The sequence below is a fragment of the Cervus canadensis genome, chromosome 5 (genome assembly GCF_019320065.1).
Source record: "Cervus canadensis isolate Bull #8, Minnesota chromosome 5, ASM1932006v1, whole genome shotgun sequence".
Taxonomy (NCBI): Eukaryota; Metazoa; Chordata; class Mammalia; order Artiodactyla; family Cervidae; genus Cervus; species Cervus canadensis.
The window spans coordinates 47,169,447-47,190,238 of record NC_057390.1 but is presented as its reverse complement, the minus strand read 5'-3'; the positions used below and the strand labels follow the sequence as shown (position 1 = coordinate 47,190,238).

Below are 20,792 nucleotides of genomic sequence, written 5' to 3'. Positions count from 1 at the left end.
CTGGAGGAGCGAACGGCTACCCACTCCAGTATTCTTGCCTGGGAAATTTCATGGACAGAGGACCCTGGCGGTCCACAGTTCATGGGGTCGAGAGGAGTCCAGCATGACTGAGTGCACACACACACACACACACATACACACACACACACACACAATTTCATGGACAGAGGACCCTGGCGGTCCACAGTTCATGGGGTCGAGAGGAGTCCAGCATGACAGAGTATACACACACACACACACACACACACACACGATGGTTGATATAAACTTTGTTATGCTTCATATTTTTGGAAGTAAAGTGCAGAATTTTTTGAGGTCTGGGCTGTAGCATTCTGGAATGTTCAGAGAACTATTCCTAATGATACCAGGAGGGGCTAAGCCGTGGACCTGGCGGAGAGCATTGACAGGTGAATCTGTGAATCCTGTCTGTGCCAAGTGACCCCAGAGGATGTGGAAGCAGAGACACAGCTCTTTCTATTCCTGAGAAGACATTATTAGTAACAATGACATAAATATTTATTTAACACTTGAAATCAGGATCTACAGCACTGTTTCCACTGAAACTGAGCAATGTTTTCCATAATTAGGACTTTCCTAAGTGACGTTTGGGTGGCTTTGTGTGCCATCAAACTGAGCAACAGATGGTGGAGAATGTCTTCCTTCTGAGCCCCCTCTTGGGACCTGGGTCATTCCGACTGATGGAATCAGAAAGCTTGGACTTGAATCTCATCCGCCTCTAGTGTTTCCTGGACAAATCCCAGAAGCTGCATCTTCTTCTAAGTTGTTTTTAGCGTAGACTTTGTAGAACAAAAGGTCGACGTCCTGGTTTATACCTCCTCACTCCCAAATGCGCTGATCTGAAGTACTTTATTTGGCTGACATCTTTTGCATTTATACATACAAACATACTTTTTTTTTTTTTGCCTAAATGAGGTCACACTTAGTTATATTATTTTCTTTTAAAAAGCAACCTTACTAAAATTATAATTTACATACAGTAAAAGTTCATTTTTAAAAGTTTTTTTGATGTGGCCCATTTTTAGAGTCTCCCAGGTGGCGCTAATGGTAAAGAACCCGCCTGCCGTGCAGGAGATGTAAGAGACACCGGGTCAATCCCTGGGTTGGATAGGTTCCCTGGAGGAGGAAATGGCAACCTACTCCAGTATTCTTGCCTGGAGAATCCCATAGACAGAAGAGCCTGGGGGTTGCAAAAAGTTGGACACCATGGAAGTGACTTAGCACACATTGAATTTGTTACAATATTGTTTCTGTTTTATGTTCTGGTTTTTCAGTTGTGAGGTATGTGGGATCTTAGCTCCCTGACCAGTGATTGAACCCTTACTCCCTGCACTGGAAGGCAAAGTCTTAACCACAGAACCACCAGTTCAGTTCAGCTCAGTCGCTCAGTCGTGTCTGACTCTTTGCGACCCCATGAATTGCAGCATGCCAGGCCTCCTTGTCCATCACCAACTCCCGGAGTTTACTCAAACTCATGTCCATTGAGTCAGTGATGCCATCCGACCATCTCATCCTCTGTCGTCCCCTTCTCCTCCTGCCGCCAATCCCTCCCAGCATCAGGGTCTTTTCCAATGAGTCAGCTCTTTGCATGAGGTGGCCAAAGTATTGGAGTTTCAGCTTCAGCATCAGTCCTTCCAATGAACACCCAGGACTGATCTCCTTTAGTTGGTTGGATCTCCTTGCAGTCCAAGGGACTCTCAAGTGCCTTCTCCAACATCACAGTTCAAAAGCATCAATTCTCCTGTGCTCAGCTTTCTTCACAGTCCAACTCTCACATCCATACATGACCCCTGGAAAAACCATAATCTTGACCAGACGGACCTTTGTTGGCAAAGTAATGTCTCTGCTTTTTAATATGCTATCTAGGTTGGTCATAATTTTCCCTCCAAGGAATAAGCGTCTTTTACTTTCATGGCTGCAATCACCATCTGCAATGATTTTGGAGCCCCCCAAAATGAAGTCTGACACTGTTTCTGCTGTTTCCCCATCTATTTGCCATGAAGTGATGGGACCAGATGCCATGATCTTAGTTTTCTGAATGTTGAACTTCAAGCCAACTTTTTCACTTTCCTCTTTCACTTTCATCAAGAGACTTTTTAGTTCCTCTTCACTTTCTGCCATAAGGGTGTTGTCATCTGCATATCTGAGGTTATTGATATTTCTCCAGCAATCTTGATTCCAGCTTGTGCTTCTTCCAGCTCAGCGTTTCTCATGATGTACTCTGCATATAAGTTAAATAAGCAGGGTGACAATATACAGCCTTGACATACTCCTTTTCCTATTTGGAACCAGTCTGTTGTTCCATGTCCAGTTCTAACTGTTGCTTCCTGACCTGCATACAGGTTTCTCAAGAGGCAGGTCAGGTGGTCTGGTATGCCCATGTCTTTCAGAATTTTCCACAGTTTATTGTGATCCGCACAGTCAAAGGCTTTGGCATAGTCAATAAAGCAGAAATAGATGTTTTTCTAGAACTCTCTTGCTTTTTCTATGATCCAGCAGCTGTTGGCAATTTGATCTCTGGTTCCTCTGCCTTTTCTAAAACCAGCTTGAACCACCAGGGAAGCCTCTAAAAATCCATTTGTAAATGTAAAGTTTTGACAAATAAAAAGACTTGTGAAACAAATACCTCGATCAAATCATAGAGTATGTGTCTCACCTCCTAAAGTTCCCTTAAGCCTCTTTGCAGCCAGCCTCCCATCCCCACCCGCCACTCTACCCCAGGCAATGACTTATCTATTTTCTATCATTGTAACTTCAATTGGCCCCCTCTCTAATTTCATGCTTCCCTGGTGGCTCAGCTGGTAAAGAATCTGCCCGCAATGTGGGAGACCTGGGTTTGACCCCTAGGTTGGGGAGATCCCCTGGAGAAGGGAAAGGTTATCCACTCCAGTATTCTGGCCAGGAGAATTCGATGGACTGTATAGTTCACAGGGTCACAAAGAGTTGGACATGATCAAATGACTTTCACTCACTAATTTCATATGAATGGAATTCTATATGGTATTTTTCTTTGTGGCTGGCTTCTTTTGCACAGCCTAATGTTTTCTGAGATTTTCCCAGGTTTTGGTCTTTGTCAACAGTTAGATCCTTCCTACTGTTGAGTAGTTTTCCATTGTAAGGATATGCCATAATTTGCATATTCATTTGACTCCTGATGAATGTTTGATTTGTTTACCATTTTTGACAGTTGTACACAGAGCTATTATGAACATCCCCGTACAGGTCTTTGTGGGGACTTATGTTTTCATTTCTCTTGTTTAAGTAGCTAGGACTGGAATGGCTGGGTCACATGGTAAGCATAGGTTTAGCACTTTGTAAGAAGCTGCCAGAGTTATTTATAACGCTGATAACATTTTTTTTTTCCCTCCTGGAATTTGTGAAAGTTTCAGTTGCTCACATCTTTGCAAAATCTGTTTTATTTAATAATAGACTATATATAGAGGCATCTCATTGTGTTCTAAATTTTTTTTTTCTTGATGATTAACAGTGTTGAGTGATTGTTCATATACATTTGGACCATTCACATATCTTCTTTTGTAGATGGCTTTTCTTCAAATCTTTTGCCCATTAAAAAAAAAATTGGTGGTTTGTCTTACTATGTTGGAAGATTTGAGATAATGGGAAATATTTATACTGCTCTCTGCCTCCAATTCCTAGTACAGAGCTCCTAAAACCTTTGTACATTCCTAAGTGATAAGGTAAGATTTAAGGTTTCAAAAAATAAAGAGCATCTTTTTGTTCTATTGAGGCGACTCTGGGGGGATTTTCAGATGAGCACTGGTCACCAGAAAGACCAAACCATAATTAGAGGCTATGAATTTCAGTCCCACCCCCATCCTCCAGAGAGGGGAGAGGGGCTGGAAATGGAATTAGAAATTGATCATGTCCATATAAGGAAGCAGCCATAAAATACCAACAGTACAGCATTCAGAGAGCTTCCTGGTATGTGAACACGTCTACACCAAGAGGGTGATGCACTTCAACTCCATGGGAATGGAAGCTCCTGAACTCGGGACCCTCCCAGACCTCACCCTATCTACCTCTTCATCTGGCTGCTCATCTATATCCTTTATCATATATTTAATTTTTTTTAACTTTTCAATTTTACATTGGAGTAGAGCTGATTAACCATGTGGTGATAGTTTCATATGAACAGTGAAGGGACTCAGCCGTACATATACATGTATCCATTCTCCCCTAAACTCCCCTCCCATCCAGGTTGCCACATAACATTGAGCAGAGTTCCCTGTGCTATATAGTAGGACCTTGTTAATTATCCATTTAAAATATAACAGTGTGTACATGTCCATCCCAAACTCCCTAACTATTCTTTCCCTCCATCCTTCTCCTGGGCAACACTAAGTTTGTTCTCTAAGTTTTTATGTGTCTGTTTCTGTCTTGTAATTAAGTTCTTTACTATCATTTCTTTTTAGATTCCAAATATAAAGAATGTCCTATGTGTGTGACGTATGTGTGACTTAACTTCACTCAGTTGACAATCTCCAGGTATGATATCCGGTAATAAGCTGGTAAATGTAAGTATGTTTTTGAATTGTGGTGCTGGAGAAGACTCTTGAGAGTCTCTTGGACTGTAAGGAGAACAAACCGTTCAGTCCTTAAGGGAATCAACCTGAATATTCACTGGAAGGACTGATATTGTAGCTGAAGCTCCAGTACTTTGGCCACCTGATGTGAGAGCCGACTCATTAGAAAAGACCCTGATGCTGCAAAGATTGAAGGCAAAGAAGAAGTGGGCAGCAGAGGATGAGGTGGGAAGATAGCATCACCGACTCAATGGACATGAGTTTGAGCAAACTCTGGGTGACAGTGAAGGACAGAGGAGCTGGATGGCTGCAGTCCATGGAGTTGCAAAGTTGGACACGACTTAGTGAATGACCAACAACAACAACAACAACAAATGTAAGTGTTTCCCTGAGTTTTGTGAGCCACTCTAACAAATTAATCAAACCAAACCCAAGGAGATGGTCTTGGGAACTACTGATTTATAGCCAAGCTGAGCAGAAGTGGTGGATGAGGGGGGACCTACAACTTGTGATTGGTGTCTGAAGTGGGGTCGGAGTGTCTTGTAGGACTGAGCCCTTAACCTGTGGAGTCTCATGCTGTCTTGGGGAGATAGTGTTAGAATTGAATTGAATTGTGGTACACCTAGCTCGTGTGGCAGAGAATTGCTTGGTGGATGTGTGTGTGTTAATAACCCTCTGCCATTTTATCTGGATCTTAGAATCATTACAGAAAACTTCCATATTTAGCTTTTCTTTATCATTTTGTATACAATTCCTTTGTTAGATATAATAATATCCATCTTGCCTCCTCAGAGGTCAGATAAGATAATGAGCAGCAAGTGCTTTACAAATGGGGATGGGTAATTTGATGTCATTCACTAAAGGCATAAGGTCCTTCCTGTTGTGGTCACAGAAGCTGCCTGTTCCTTCCTGCCTTTTATGACCAGCATGGTGGAGCCATCTGGGCTATCTGTGTCGGCTGCCGTGAGTCAATCAGAGGGCTTTCTGTTTGTCTTTTCTCACCACGTCATTCCAATTTGTGACACACAGACAACCACAACCTGTGTTTTTGGTTGTGACATTGACCTGGGAGGCCAAGAGGCAGTGTGATGTGGGCTTCCGTGATTTTGCAACAGTGGTGTCTCTCTGGTCTTATTACTACAGCTTCTGTTAACGCACATTCATGGAAATGAAATGTCTGGAAAAATACCTTGAAGATATTCTCCCCTTCTTCATGACCCTGACTTCTCATAATTACAATGGTTTTTTGGTTCCCTTATCTTAAAAGCATTTTAAGGCTCATTGAGAAAATATGGAAACAACATATTGGGGAAAAAAAAATTACCATTATCTCCAAGTCCTCTTTGTTTTCTCACATAGGGTGTAATTTCTGGGATTTTTAAAAAGTTCTTTTCTGTCCTGATTTGCATGATTGTAAACTCTGGACCTGGAAGTATTTGGATTTGGCTTGTAAATCCTCAGAGAGAAGACTGCAGAGTGGGGGGTCCCCAACACCTTCTGGATGCATTAATTCCTACAGAGTTGTCCTTGCAGTCACAATGGAGAATCACTGAGGACATTTCACACAGCCAAACACAGGGAGTGGGGTTGCCCCAGGATGCTACTGACCAGGGCTCTTGGCCTCCTTAATTAATAGATACTGACTATAAGCCAGACAAGAAATTCAGGCAAATCTTTACTGAGGCCCCTGCTGAAACAGGGGGCAGTGAGAACAAGTAACAGGTTTCCTTACTTACTTGCTCCCTGAGAAAGGTGGGCTGGTTCCTTACATGGGGTGAAGGTAGGGGTATGTCCAGAGGTAAGGCCAAGGGGTGACTTAAGTGCTTTGCCCACCCCTGAGGAGGTGTTGTGTGGAGGGGGCATGTGCAGTACCCTGTTTTTCTCCTGGCTCTTCAAAAGTGGGGCAGCAGACACAGGTTTTATCCCTTTGTTGGCAAGATCCCCTGGAAGAGGGCATGGCAACTCACTCCAGTATTCTTGTCTGGAGAATCCACGGACAGAGAAGCCTGGCGGGCTACAGTCCATGGGGCCGCAAAATAGTTGGACACAACTTAGTGACTATACAACAACAGTAGTTGATTTACAATATTATGCTCATTTATACTGGACAGCAAAGTGATGAGTTATACATATATACATTCTGTTTCATATTTTTTCCTTTATGATTTATACCAGGATATTGAATATAGTTCCCTGTGCTATACAGTAGGACTTTGTTTATCCATCCCATGTCATCCTTGGCTTCTGCCTTCTGTCTTATCTCCCAGTTCAGCTCTTCTCTGCCCAGATTCAGCTTTCACACTGCGTGAAAGAGAGCATTATAAAAGGAAAACTTGAAGGAATTCCCTCTTGCCTAAGGACCCCAAACCCAAGGGCATTGTGTGGCACCTGTGACCAGCTTGTTCTGTGCAAATTCCTTGACCTCATCTCCAGCCAACCTGATGCCAAGGTCCAGCCACACAGAAGGGCTGGCCATGCCCAGAGCAGAACAGCTTCTCCTGTGCCCCTGGGCCTTGCCTTTGCCACTTTCTCTGCTGAAAATGTCCTTCTGTCTTGTTTCCCTATAGGGAAACATATAGGCACTTTCTATACTGTGAGCATCCTGGGAGCAAGGGCAATCGTGGACCAATTCCTAGTGTACCTTCAGTATCCAGTTTAGCACCTGAAGAAAAAAAAGAAAGTGAAAGTGTTAGTCGCTCAGTCGTGTCCAACCCTTTGCAACTCCATGGACTGTAGCCACCAGGCTCCTCTGTCCATGGGATTTCCCAGGCAAGAATACTGGAGTGGGTTGCCATGCCCTCCTCCAGGGGATCTTCCCGAACCAGGGATCAATTCCATGTCTCTTATGTATCCCGCATTGGCAGGCAGGTTCTACACCAATAGCGTCACCTATATATGATGATGTTACCTTAAATTTTCATTTTCTTTCCAAAAATGAAAAGCTAGGAGTTTCCCCCATGTTCTCAAGGTTTATTCTAATGACCTATATACTCAGCCACCCCTCACTGCATGTCTGTGTCAGCCTGTGTCACCTGTCCCCACATCCGTCACCCCTTCTCACAAGGTCTCTTCAGTGACAAGAAGGCAGTCAGAGTCTGAGACAGCTCTGAGCCTCTGGGACCCTGTTGGGGAGAGGGTGTGGTCAGTGCTTCATGGGGGCAATGGGACTCCAGTGTGTGGCCTTGGGTAAGGGACCTCACGTTTCTGAAATGTGCTTGCAAAGAGTCGGACACGACTTAGTGGCTAAAAACAATGATAACAATACTCCTGAACAGATCTACCAGGGAACAGGAGGAGGTAAGTCTCCTAAAAGTTACTGCTTTTTTACAGATTTTATGAAATCTAAGAGATGGATGAAGTAAACAGGCAGGGTTCAATAGTAATGTGTGGGGAAATTATCTGACTTCAATTAATAAGTCTTTCCCCCCTTTATACAATGGTATTGAAAGCTATTAAAAATATTAAACCTAATTAAAAAAATCAAACATCTGAACTGAGTACCTTTATTAAATATTTACTTCTAGATTGAAAAATATATATCTTAGGTAAATGTTAACCTCTAAATCTATACTCATCATTAAGAGTAAACCAAAAATACTAAAATATGAAATGAAAGAGATAAATATATGATTACAAGTTTATTATAGTCTCCAAAAGAAAAGAATATTCATAGACTATTGTGAAGGAAGGAAATGGATCAGCATACAGTTTACTTCCAGTGTTAACTCAATAATAGATTTTTATAATAGGTTTTTATTTTAGAAAGTACCTGTGTTTTCATAAATTACTAAAAACACTCCAATAAAACACCGTTTTTGTTTTTAAAAAAGGAAGGTCCCTTGAGAATGCTTTGCATGTCATCACTGAAGAAAAGAGGACAGAGAAGAGGTGGAGGGAGGTGTCAGTGGTAGCCTGGAGTGCATTGGAAGGACAGATGAAAGAAGAACATTTTTCTCTGAAATGTGGGTGCCCCAGCAATCAATCCTGAATATTCATTGGAAGGACTGATGCAATACTTTGGCCACCTGATTCGAAGAGCCGACTCATTAGAAAAGACTCTAATGCTGGGAAAGATTGAAGGCAGGAGGAGAAGGGGATGACAGAGAATGAGATGTGGGTGGCATTACTGACTCAATGGACGTGAGCTTGAGCAAGCTCTGGGAGATGGTGAAGGACAGGGAAGCCTGGTGTGCTACAGTCCATAGGGTCACAAAGAGTCAGACACAATTGAGCTACTGAACAACAACACTTACCTGAACACCATGAGGATGGGGACTTTCCTGCACCTCCCAGACTGTCTGCCCAACCTGTGTCTCCTCTTTCCTTCCATTTACATCTCTTTCCTATACCACTGTTGTCAGACTAGATGGGCACCCACACAGTCTATCTCAAGCACCGTGAAATGTGTTGAATGGATGTAACATGATCCTTGGCAATGTGATACTACCCACAGGAATTCCTTTATACCTTTGGTATGAAAGATGGCAGGCAATGAGTGATGAACTAATAAGCTCAGATGTCATCAATGACTGGCTGGAGAGATGCTGCATGTGCGTATAGGCTTCCAAACTGATTACTCAAAGTGAGGATCACGCCTGGTCCCTCCAGAGTATAAGACAACAGTGCTCCAGGAGCCCAAGACAGAGCCACAGGCTTCGGGGATCCCTGACCCAGGTAAGTGGTCCTTTGTTGTTGTTCATTCGCTCCGTCATGCCCAAGTCTTGGTGACCTCATGGATTGTAGCCTGCTGGGCTCCTTTGTCCATGGGATTTCCCAGGCAAGAATACTGGAGTGAGTTGCCATTTCCTTCTCTAGGGGATCTTCCCAACCCAGGGACTGAACCTGTATCTCCTGCATTGGCAGGCAGATTCTTTACCACTGAGCCTCTAGGAAGCCCACATGGTCCTTACCCCTGGCTTGAGAAACCACCTGATATAGATGGAGGAGCCCAGTAGCAACCGGTGCCTGCCTTGCTATTTCCCTAACAGAAGCCTGCCCCTCTGTGGATTTCCTGAATTTCTAAATGTTCTCTCTGAGACCTGCCCAGACCACCTTGCTCTCAGCCCCCAGTGCAGCTGGAAGCCTTTTAGGAGGGCCACCACCAATAAGCAAGCATTGCTCCAGGGCCAGGCAATCCCTGAGCTTAGGAAACCTGCAAACTCTGATAATGCCAGCCTCTTCTCTGAAGGCTGAGAAGACTCATTCCAGAGTCTGGAAAGTGCTGGTCTTCAGAAAGATAGTTTGGAACCCAATATTTTGAGCAATCTGAGCTGGAGAGATGGTTGTCAATGGCTGAATGCACTGCCTCTTTAGGAAGCTCTGTGGAAGCCACCTGCATTTACCTTGATATAGGTGGCAAATTCCATAAACAGCTCACAGGGACATCCCTAGGTCCTCCAGCCTGTGGGCATCCTTCTGGTCACCAACAGCATCTTCACGTATTTGGATACCTACATTTTAATCTTTTGTTCTGATGCCATCTCATGAATGCCAATTTCTCTGCCTTCTCAAGTGCCATCAATCCTCTGTGTCCCTTGATTTGTCCCTCAAACTGCAAAGGCAGGTGTGCTTTCTGGATTCAGGGGGTGCAAACAATGAACTACTGAGGATCAAATAGTAGATATCTGTGCCCTTAAAGAGCCATCAGTTCTCCCCCAGAACTGCCCGGTCGTCCTCCTCTCCTTTGCTTACTGTCCTACTGACAAGCCCTGGAGTTCTTCCTAGTCAGTTTTACTTATTATAAAACCATCTAGGTTCTCTTTGTCTTTTTCCTAAGCCCTTTTCCAAGGATTGGGTTTTCACACAACACTTCCATCTCTGCAACCTTAAAAGTGGTGTCAGCTTTGAGATGTCACCTACCTTCAGGTTTTTCATCTGTAAATTGGGAATAAACAATTCTTGTCCTGCTTCCCTCACTGTGTTGCCCTGAACTCATGCTGGGGAACGGGCTTCGTGAATCGGGTGAGAGGTGATATGTACCATTGGAAGGTATTCGGAAGCTTCTCTCCTCTGAGCCTGTTCTGTGAGGGGATTCTGAGTCAGCCCTGTCCCAAGACATCAGGAGTTGAGCTCCTTGGGATCTTTGGAGGTTCTGTTTTCCATGACAAGAGGCTGCAAAGAAATGACCTTTCTTTGCTGACTAGACTCTAGCAGTGGGTTGGCAAAGTTTTTCTATGAAGATTGGGACAGTAAGCAGTAGAGTCTTTATTTTACTCTCTTTCAATGACTCATCTCTGCTGTTGCAGCCAGAGAACAGCCATAGACAACACGTAAACACAGGTATGATTGTGTTCCAATAAAACTTTATTTAAAACCAGGTGGTAGGACAGATTTGGCCTGTAGGCTGTCTTTCTCCAGTCCAGGGATTAGAAAAATATACTTCCAACTTTTTATTTTGTATTGGGGTATAGCTTATTAACAAACAATGATGTCATAGTTTCAGGTGAACATCAAAGGGACTCAGCCATACACACACATGCATCCATTATCCCTCAAACTCCCCTCGCATCCAGGTTGCCCCATGAGCAGAATTCTCTGTGCTGTATCATAGGTCCTTGTTGGTTATCCATTTGGAATATAGCAGTGTGTACCTGTTTATCCCAAACTCCCTAACTATCCCTTCTCTCCATCCTTCCCCACCCTCGCAACCGCAAGTTCATTCTCTAAGTCTGTGAGTCTCTTTCTGCTTTGTAAATAGCTTCATTTGCATCATTTCTCTTTAGATTCCATATATAAGGGATGTCATATGATACTGCTCCTTCTCTGTCTGACTTAACTTCACTCAGTATGACAATCTCTAGATCCATCCATGTTACTGCAAATGGCATTATTTCATTGTTTTTAGTGGCTGGACAATATTTCATTGTATATACACACCATATCCTCTTTATCCATTCCTCTGTTTTTGGATATTTAGGTTGCTTCCATGTCTTCACTATTGTATACTCCTTCAGTGAATGTTGGGGAGCATGTATCCTTTTGGATCATGTTTTTATCTGGATATACACCCAGTAGTGGGATTCGGGGTCATGTGGTAGCTCTATTTTTAGTTTTGAAAGGAACTTCCATACTGTAGAACAATATACTTTGAATTTTCTGTTTCATTTTGCTAAACTGTTGTCAAGATCATAAAAATGATATGTTTCAAAAATATCGCTTTGGAGGGGCACACATCAAAAAAGGATGGCCCAGCCCTGGGAAGACTTCCTTGATGCAGCAAACTTTTCCAGGCAGAGAGCAAGGCCTGCAGCCTGATGGACACTTAGGGGCATTCAGCAAGGTCTTCAGGGGTCAGAAGATGCCATTACCAATTTTCTTCCTGTCCACTCAGGTCCTGCCCTTCATCCCAGCCTCCTGTTGAGTCATTTCCTTACACTGAAAATGTCCATTTTGGAGGAGAACCCAGGTGTGAAAATGGACTGTGAAGACTGGGAAAGAGATGAACTTCAGTGCTCCTCAGAAGGTAAGATTCTTATTTAAAAAATCCACACCAGGGTCAAAGAGTAACTCCTAAAGAGGGACCTTGTGAGGTGCTGGGCCCAGACCCAGCTTCTCCCTGTTGACCTTGCCTGGCATGTGAGTTTTGAGAACTTCCTTGGAAAATGAATTAGACAAGAGAAATCCTTGAAGGGAGAATGAAGCTTTATCCCATGTGTCCAGGTGCACCAGATGGTAGCTAAATCTTCACCCAAAGAGCTGGGGTGCCAAAGTCCTGATTCAACACCTGGATTTTTTTTTTAAATTCATTTATTTTTGGCTGCACTGGGCCTTCATTACTGCATGGACTTTTCTCTAGCTGTAGTGAGCAGGGGCTACTCTGTAGTTGTGGTGCATGAGCTTCTCACTGCAGTGGCTTCTCTTGTTGCAGAGCATGGGCTCTAGGGCTCTTGGGCTTCAGTAGCTGCAGCACTTGGCCACAGTAGTTGTGGTATGTGGGCTTAGTTGCTCTGTGGCATAGGGGATCTTCCCAACCTAGCGATTGAACCCATGTCTCCCATATTGGCGGGCAGGGCCGTCAGGGAAGCCCCACCACCTGAACTCTTTTGAATCCTCCAAAGGCATCTTCTTTCTCCCCACCGGCCGAGGCAGAGGAGAAAGCCATGTGATGGAAGGGGTTCTCTGAGTCTGGGTTGGAAAAGGGAACCTAGCTCAGGGCTTCTGAGTACCTGCTGGAGGAAGGCACTTGGATATCAGCTCCACAGGAACAAGAAAGGGAGGCTTTTGACCCAAATGACTGTCTAATGCACAGATTGTGAACGGAGAGGTCTGTAACACACCAGAAACCAAATCCTGGAGTTTTCATCCCACACACAGTGTTTACTCTTGCAAAACTAAGAATCAGGATGTTGGTCTGGTGGACGTGGACCTGCTAACAGTGACAACAGAGCAGTTTGGCAACAGCCCTGCTCCTGTGACACGGTGATGTGCTCCTGAGACATGGTGATGTGGAGGTCACCCTGCCCATTCTGTCCCCAAGACAGTGGGGAGCAGACACTGGAAGGCACAGGCCCCGGATACCATGGTTTCCGAATGCCAGGAAGCTTCAGACCGTGACTTTGAGACCACATCCTTGCTCAACTTCTGTCTGTTTTTGCACAAGAGGTGAAGGCATGCCTCCTGTTCCCCACACAGAGCTGGAGAAGCTTCTGGTCTGAGCCACCTCTCCCCCCAGCCTTCCACTCCCGCTTCTTGGAAGCCTAGACTGTTAGAGCTGGAGGGACAGACGGGAGGATGATGGTCAAAGCGGTGGGAGGCAGAGCTGTCTCAGATGGCAGAGGAGCAGCAAAGTAAAGACAGGATGACACCTTCACACCAGAGCACAGGGTTCAGTTTTTCCTCTTCTGGAGAAGGAAATGGCAGCCCACTCCAATATTCTTGCCTGGAGAATCCTGTGGATGGAGGAGCCTGGTGGGCTGCTGTCCATAGGGTTGCCCAGAGTCAGACACAACTGAGGCAACTTAGCATGCATGCATGCGTTGGAGAAGGAAATGGCAACCCACTCCAGTATTCTTGCCTGGAGAATCCCAGGGACAGAGGAGCCTGGTGGGCTGCCGTCTATGGGGTTGCACGGAGTCGGACACGACTGAAGCGACTTAGCAGCAGCAGCAGCAGCAGGTTCTATGTGTTCTCAGTGTGCAAGAGTTGTAAGGTTTATGACCAGACACTTCATCTGGGAATTTCTCCAATGATGTTTCATGAAGGAAAATCCTCCAGATGATTCTCAGAGTAATGTGGGCAAGGTATATTGTCTCCACTGGAAGAATGCAGTGCATGTGTTTCTAATAAGTATGGGCTCTAGGAAGTTCTGCATTCAGAAACTATTTCCTTTTTTAAAAAATTGTTTATTTTTAGCTGTGCTTGGTCTTCATTGCTGCGTGCGGGTTTTCTCCAGCTGCAGCAAGCAGGGGCTACTCTTTGTTGCCGTGTGTGGGGTTCTCACCACGTGGCTTCTCTTGTTGCAGAGCACGGGCTCTAGAGCACATGGGCTTCAGTAGCTGTGGTGCAGGTGCTTAGCTGCTCCGCAGGACACAAAATCTTCCTGGACCACGGATCGAATCCATGTACCTTGCCCTGGCAGGCAGATTCTTATCCACGGTACCACACCAGAAGCCCCCAGAAACTATTTAATCTTCACCTTCACCATTTTGGACCAAAGAAGCTATTTATAATGTCATCACTATTTCTCTGCTTCAGTGTTTCTCAAAACACGTGCAAAAGTAAGACAGTCAATGGCCCCTGATGCTCCTGAAAATTTCAATTGCCTGTGCTAACCTCCCTGTCTCTGATCCCAGACCCAGTCAGAGAAGCCTTGGAGCCAGGCCCCAGCCTCACCTCCATGAATTCTGCCCATGCAGGTAAGGCCTCCAGGTGAACTGATGAGTGTGGTAAAGGGTGAGGGAGTGGATGGGGGATGAGCTGCTGGGCTCTCAGGGTAGTGGGAGAATTAGAGACTGGGGGCACCTCAGGTGCTGGGATGGAGCTGAGGCTTTATCTTCATAGAAGCAAGTTTCAGGAGGGCCGATAACATGTATGGTGTTGATATATGGCAGAAACCAATACAATATTGTAAAGCAATTATCCTCCAATTAAAAATAAATAAATTTACAAAAAAAATAAAGATGAGCCCAAGTTGGTTTCTGAGGTGCAGGTAATATGCAGCAGCTGAGGGGCACAAGAGAAGAAAGGTTTTGAGCCTGGTAGTCCCTCTGATCATGGCCGGGAGCCTGGACACCCTGAAGTCCTTCCTCACTGTGTTTATGAAAATCAGAGACATGGCCAGCAGGGGGCGCCCTGGAACCCACACCCCTGAAGGCCATGGTGGCTCCACTAAGCTAAAACTCTTCTCACAAGCTGCCCTGTGAACCTCCCATAACCCCATGAGGAAATGGTTAACATCACCAATTCTACAGGCAGAAACTGAGGAACAGTGGCTAAGTGACAGATGCTGGAATCTAAAGGTACTGCATGACCTTCCCACGTGGCACTAGTGGTAAAGAATCTGAGTGCCAATGCAGGAGACACAGATTCAATTCCTGGGTTGGGAAGATCCCCCAGAGGAGGGCTTGGCAACTCCAGTATTCTTGCCTGAGAAATGCTATGGACAGAGGAGCCTGGTAGGCTACAGTTCATGGGGTCGCAAAGAGTCTGACACGACTGAGTAACTTTCATTTCACTTTTCATTTTTTTCATAATGTGAGAAACACAAGTTAAGAGGATCCTACCCAAGCTTTGGTGTGAGATGACGGGGGCCCAAGCGAGGGTGTGATAGGAGGGAAACAGAAGGAAAGGAAGACTAGATTTAGGAAATGCTAAAAAGGTTAGAAAAAATAAAGCACAATATTAATGCTAGGAATGCAACCTATATAGTATGTCTGGGTCTCACCCTGGACCAATTGAATCAGAATCTCAGGGGGCTGGGGCTTGGGCATCTATGGTCTTAAAAGGTCACCCACCAGGTGATTTCTGCTGTAGAGCCAAGACTGAGAACACTGCCTTAGACAGTGACACTCAAAGCGTGGTCCTCAGACCAGTAGCATCAACAGCCCTGAAAGGCTGAGTCTGTAGGTCTGGTTAACATTTGACACATTGAAAGGCTGAGAGTTATTCTAGTTTAATGATTCTGAATCAACATGCATCCAAACCATGAACTCAGAACGTCCAGGGCCCAGAAATGCTGCCTAGGACATTCTAACCTGAGCAGAGCTGAGAAGCATGAATCTCATCTGATCCTACACCACTACAGAGCCTCTTAGGGTCTTGCCTGGGCCAGTCATCTTTTCCATCAAATGTCCATGATTTGTGGGGCTCTAGGCTGGGGCTGAGGATGGTGGGTAGGTACATCAGGCAGGGGAACTGCTCCCAGGGGGCTTACAATGCTGCAGGGAGATGGGGCAAGGACACCAATACCTATGCTTCAGGGATGGGTACAAAGAGCTGTGTGGTCCAGAGAGGAAGTGGGCCCCACAGAGGGGCTTAGGAGGGCTTCCTGGAGGAGGTGGCAGGAGAGCCAGCAGGAGCCTTCCCCACTCACGGGCAGAAGAAGGAGACCAGAAGGATATTCCAAGCTGAGACCAGTCAGGGGCCTTGTGCTGATTACAGAGGATGAGAACAAGACTTCAGATTTCATCTCTGGTTATAATTGCCTAGGGTGGATAATTATATTACACAGCCACTTGGTGTGGTGGTTACTGTGTTATCACCCTGGACATTTCACAGCCACCCATCCCTGATGGTTACTGGCCCACGTGTGGGCTCCTGCCCTTCATCCTACAAGGGAGGGCTGGGTCACCTGCCCTGTCTGAGGCCCAGTAGGGAAGACTCCCTGTGCCGCACTCTAGGCAGGAATGGCCCAAATGTGTCTCTAGGAGCCAGGCCCTGGGAAGTCCCCTGGTATTCTTGTGGCAGGTCATGACTGTTGAGGGAGGTTCCTCCAAGGCCAGGCACAAACCCTGTAGCTTCTCGTGGGAACCTGGCAATGCCAGCTCAATCTTGTATGAAGCTGTGCTCCTGGGTCCTTCCTACCTCCACGTCTCACCTCCTGCTCTGCCACTGTCCATGCATCGGCTCAGCAGGGGTTTGTCCCAGGCCAGGCAGTACTGGTGGTGTGATGCCCCCAGTGAGAAGATGCAGGAAAGAGGGTTAAGAAGAGTAATGATTCACTAGTACCGAGCGATTTCTGAAGCTGATATCTGGCTAACTCTTATTCATCTGATTAAGCATTTTAATTCTCTCAAGACCCCAGGTAGGCGCTGTTATTACCACTTCCCCTCATTTCACATATGAGGAAGTTGAGGTTTAGAGAGATTTAGTAACTTCTAAGTCCTAAAGTATGTCTTCCCTGGTGGCTCAATGGTAAACAATCCCCCTGCCAATGCAGGAGGTGTGAGTTCCCTCCCTGGGTCGGGAATATCCCCTGGTGAAGAAAATGGCAACCCACTCCAGTGTTCTTGTCTGGGAATTCCCTTGGATAGAGGAGCCTGATGGGCTCCAGTGCGTGGGGAGGCAAAGAGTCAGAAACGACTTAACGACTAAACAAGTCCTAAAGTAGTAAGCGGCAGATTTTGGATTTGAACCCACGTGTCAGAATCAGAGCCCAGGTGCTTACATACATGCTAAATTGCTTGTTTTGAGCAAGGCAGACAGCCTGGGGTGGGAGAAATCTTCAGGGGGCTGTGATGGCCAAGTTCACAGGCAGGGTGGGGGGCCAGGACCATTGACCAAGGGCTAGGTGGCTCAGATGATAGAGTCTGCCTGCAATGCAGCAGACCTGGGTTTGATCCCAGGGTTGGGAGGATTCCCTGGAGAAGGGAATGGTGATCCACTCCAGTATTCTTGCTTGGAGAATTCCATGGACAGAGGAGCCTGGTGGGCTACAGTCCATGGGGTTTCAAAGAGTTGGACACAACTGAGCAGCTCACACACACACACACATACAGGGATGGAAGGTCGAATTTTCTGTGCTCATTGTGAAATGTTACTATCTGGTTAATTTGATCTAGGTCCAAGAGTGAAGGCCAAGGGCCCGGAGAAATTCACCATCCATGACAGGGATCACAAAGTTTTGGTCCTGGACTCTGAGACCCTCAGAGCAGTTCCGGATAAGACCTACATACTCCCAGGTGACTCTCAGGGGTGTCGTGTGTTCCGTCCCTGAAGTCAGGGGACCGCCTTCTTGTGAGGGGCTCAGCTCAGGCTGCATCACTCCTGCAGCTCCAGATGGTCGGGGGGAGCAGGGTGAAAGGGTCCAGGAACCATTAGGATTGCTAGGAATTAGATGGCAGGTCTGTAATGATGACTAGACTTGAGGGATGTCTTTCTGGGAGGATTCTCCTTCTGAAAGAAGGACCCAGGCTGTGGAAGAAGGGGCAACTTGGCCAGAATGAATGGGGGGGGGTGTCTTTGACCCAGAGCCAAGGACTTCCCTGGCGGCTCAGATGGCAGAGAACCTGCCTGCAATGCGTGAGACCTGGGTTTGATCCCTGACTCAGGAAGATGCCCTAGAGGCAGGATCAGCAACCCACTCCAGTATTCTTGCCTGGAGAATCCCATGGACAGAGGAGCCTAGCAGGCTACAATCCATGGGTTTGCAAAGAGTCGGACACAACTGAGCCACTAACAGACATGAAGGAAAGGTGTTCATATCTTTCCCAAAACCCCAGCAGACAAGAGGGCCTCTTCCCTATGCCAAGGACCAACCCATTCCTCTATCATTTTCCAGAAACCTTCTTTGTATTAGCCTCCCGTGTGAAGTCAGCTTGTGAGAACAAAGGAAGCCCCATTCTCCTGGCCGTCTCAAAAGGCGACCTCTGTCTCTGCTGTGACACGAAGAAAGGGCAAAGCCAGCCATCCCTGCAGCTGAAGGTGAGGGTTTCAGCCGGTTTCTTCTGCCCTTGGCCACCCAAGTGGAAAGTCAAAGTCCTCAATGCCTGTCTGTGCTGTGTTGTTCTCAGTCACTTCAGTCGTGACTGACTCTCTGCGACCCCATGGACTGTAGCCTGCCAGGGTCCTCCATCCACAGGATTCTCCAGGCAAGGATCTGGAGTGGGTTGCTATGCCCTTCTCCAGGGGATCTTTCCAAATCAGGGATCAAACCTGTGTCTCTTGTGTCTCCTGCACGGCAGGCAGATTCTTTACCCACATGCTCCACAAATTTTAATTTTGGCTAATATAACAGGAGCATCCATCTGCCTGAAAGTATTGAGTGGAAGGATTTCTGCAAGAGCACACACACTGAGTTTTCTCCATCCCAAAGCCTGTACTGTCTAATTCATCTCTCTTACCTCCTAGAAGAAGAAACTTTCTAACCTGGCTGCCCAGAAGAAACCGACATGTCTGCCCTTCATCTTTTATCGGAATAAAGTGGGCTCTTGGAATACCTTAGAGTCGGCTGCCCACCCTGAATGGTTCGTCTGCACCTCCAACCATCCTGGGGAACCAGTTGGAATGACAAAATGTCACGGAAGAAGGAAACACACTGAGTTTTCATTTCGGCACATCTGCAATGCTGAAATGAGCCCCAGTGAAGTCAGCAAATAAGAAACAGCCCCATCAGATGCCTTCCTGTCTTTTCTTCTCTAACTGTGTACCAATGGCAGAAGAATATGGGAACTACTCATTAACCTCTTTTTGTTTCTTAATAATGTTGTAGCCATGCGTTCTGGGAAACAAACTCACTCAGAAGGACAATGCAGATAGTGGAGTGCAGTTTATTACACCAGGGGACCCAAGGCAGAGTCTCCTCTTAGCCAAGGACCCCAACCAGTTTTTGGGAAAAACTTATATGCCCTAAGTGCACATGCACAAACCCACCTCCTCAAATTCCCTGACAATCAAAGTTAACTCGTGATTCATATGCCTTAAGCCTAGGTAGTTAACAGTGGACAATTATCAATAGGCCTGTGGTCATACTCCGATAAGCACAATAGAATGTATGATTCTATTAGATTACACAGATAATTAGGGTTTTCTTTTAGGCAATGGAGAGCCCTAGGGCCCTTCCTTCAGGGGGCCTGGTTTTCCAGTTGGTATTTCGTTTCCATAGATACTGGGCATATAGCTCAAAGTCCACAGTCCAGCCCAAGATGGAGTCCTGCTTTCAAGATAGAACCTGTTCTGTTTCCTCCTTCATTCCCCACTCTTGATGCTCTTAACTCATAGTATGAGCATCATTCATAGGGATATATTGCACCCTGGCTCTCCAACCGCCAATTTGAGAGAACGACACCGATCTTTGTATTACAAAGTTCATAATACATTGTAAAATGCAGGGTCCACAAAGCAGAACCATCAAGGCAACTATAACAATGTTCCACAAATCACCCTTCACCCAAGATAGTGCCTAGAGGCAGCATTAACCTTTGAGCAGGCAGTGCAGTTCTGAGATTCTGTCCTGCATAGGGAAAAGAGATGGGGAACCAAGAAATATTTTCAAATTAGCTCTTCCAGTTTATCATGGCCTAGGTGGAATGCTTGGTGTGTTTGGCTTATCAGAGTGGGTGCCAGTTCCTCCGGTACCAATAATTTGTCACTTGGCAATTCCCACCATCCCTTTTCAGTCTTCATGGCCCCTTCCACTTTGGCTAGTTGATTTGGGGCTTCAGTGTATTTTGGAGACTCCGGTGTTAGCGCAGGCAGCTCCACCAATACGAGAGCTTTAGTAGGGGCTTCACTTGTCACCCACAAGCCCTCGGCTGCTTGTTTAGCGGTTTTATCTGCCAGTCTATTTATCTGCCTGGAGGGTATCCTTTTCTTGATGTCCTCAGCAGTGTATGACTGCAACCCTTTTTGGTTCCCAGATAGCATCTAATAGGGTCAGAATTTCTTCTTTATTTTTAATGTCCTTTCTGCTGGCTGTCAGAAGACCTCTGTCTTTATATAAAGCCCCATGTACATGTAAAGTAGCAAAAGCATACCTGGAGTCTATGTAAATGTTTGTCTTCTTACCTTTTGACAGCTGGAGGGCCCGAATTAGAGCATATAGTTTGACCCATTGAGCAGAACAGTGTGATGGCAAAGAGCTAGCCTCAATGATGGTTTCTTCCATGACTGCTGCATATCCCGACAGTCGTTGTCCTTGTCTCACCAGGCTGGTGCCATTGGTGTACAGGACCCAACCTGGGTCCGGGATTGGCTGGTCTCTCAAGTCAGATCTGCTGGCATATTTCTTTGCAATCATGTGAGGGCCCACCTTCTCCCACAGGAAGGAGAGTGGCAGGATTCAGGGCCTGACAA

The 20,792-nt window shown here is 45.9% G+C and overlaps 1 protein-coding gene across 3 annotated transcripts; it reads left to right on the top strand.

Annotated features, from left to right (window-relative positions):
* The first annotated feature begins 9,138 nt into the window (after positions 1-9,138).
* On the top strand, positions 9,139-20,489 carry LOC122442616 (interleukin-37-like). Of its 3 annotated transcripts, none has more exons than XM_043470466.1 (6): positions 9,139-9,236; positions 11,893-12,024; positions 14,354-14,416; positions 17,561-17,680; positions 18,280-18,422; positions 18,849-20,489. In XM_043470466.1, exons 2-6 carry the CDS (start codon positions 11,943-11,945, stop codon positions 19,095-19,097), a joined length of 657 nt encoding a protein of 218 aa, XP_043326401.1. In that variant the 5' UTR covers positions 9,139-9,236; positions 11,893-11,942; the 3' UTR covers positions 19,098-20,489. The 3 variants fall into 3 exon arrangements, with proteins under 3 accessions (XP_043326401.1, XP_043326402.1, XP_043326403.1); XM_043470467.1 differs by having other exon boundaries at positions 18,852-19,180; XM_043470468.1 differs by lacking the exons at positions 9,139-9,236; positions 11,893-12,024 and adding an exon at positions 14,196-14,278 and having other exon boundaries at positions 18,849-19,180.
* The last annotated feature ends 303 nt before the right edge of the window (positions 20,490-20,792 follow it).

Excerpts from the sequence above, each read along its gene's own strand:
- LOC122442616 (XM_043470466.1), top strand. The coding sequence starts at position 11,943 with ATGTCCATTTTGGAGGAGAACCCAGGTGTGAAAATGGACTGTGAAGAC. Across the intron at positions 14,417-17,560 it reads CATGAATTCTGCCCATGCAG|GTCCAAGAGTGAAGGCCAAG; the intron begins GTAAGGCCTCCA and ends AATTTGATCTAG. Across the intron at positions 17,681-18,279 it reads TAAGACCTACATACTCCCAG|AAACCTTCTTTGTATTAGCC; the intron begins GTGACTCTCAGG and ends ATCATTTTCCAG.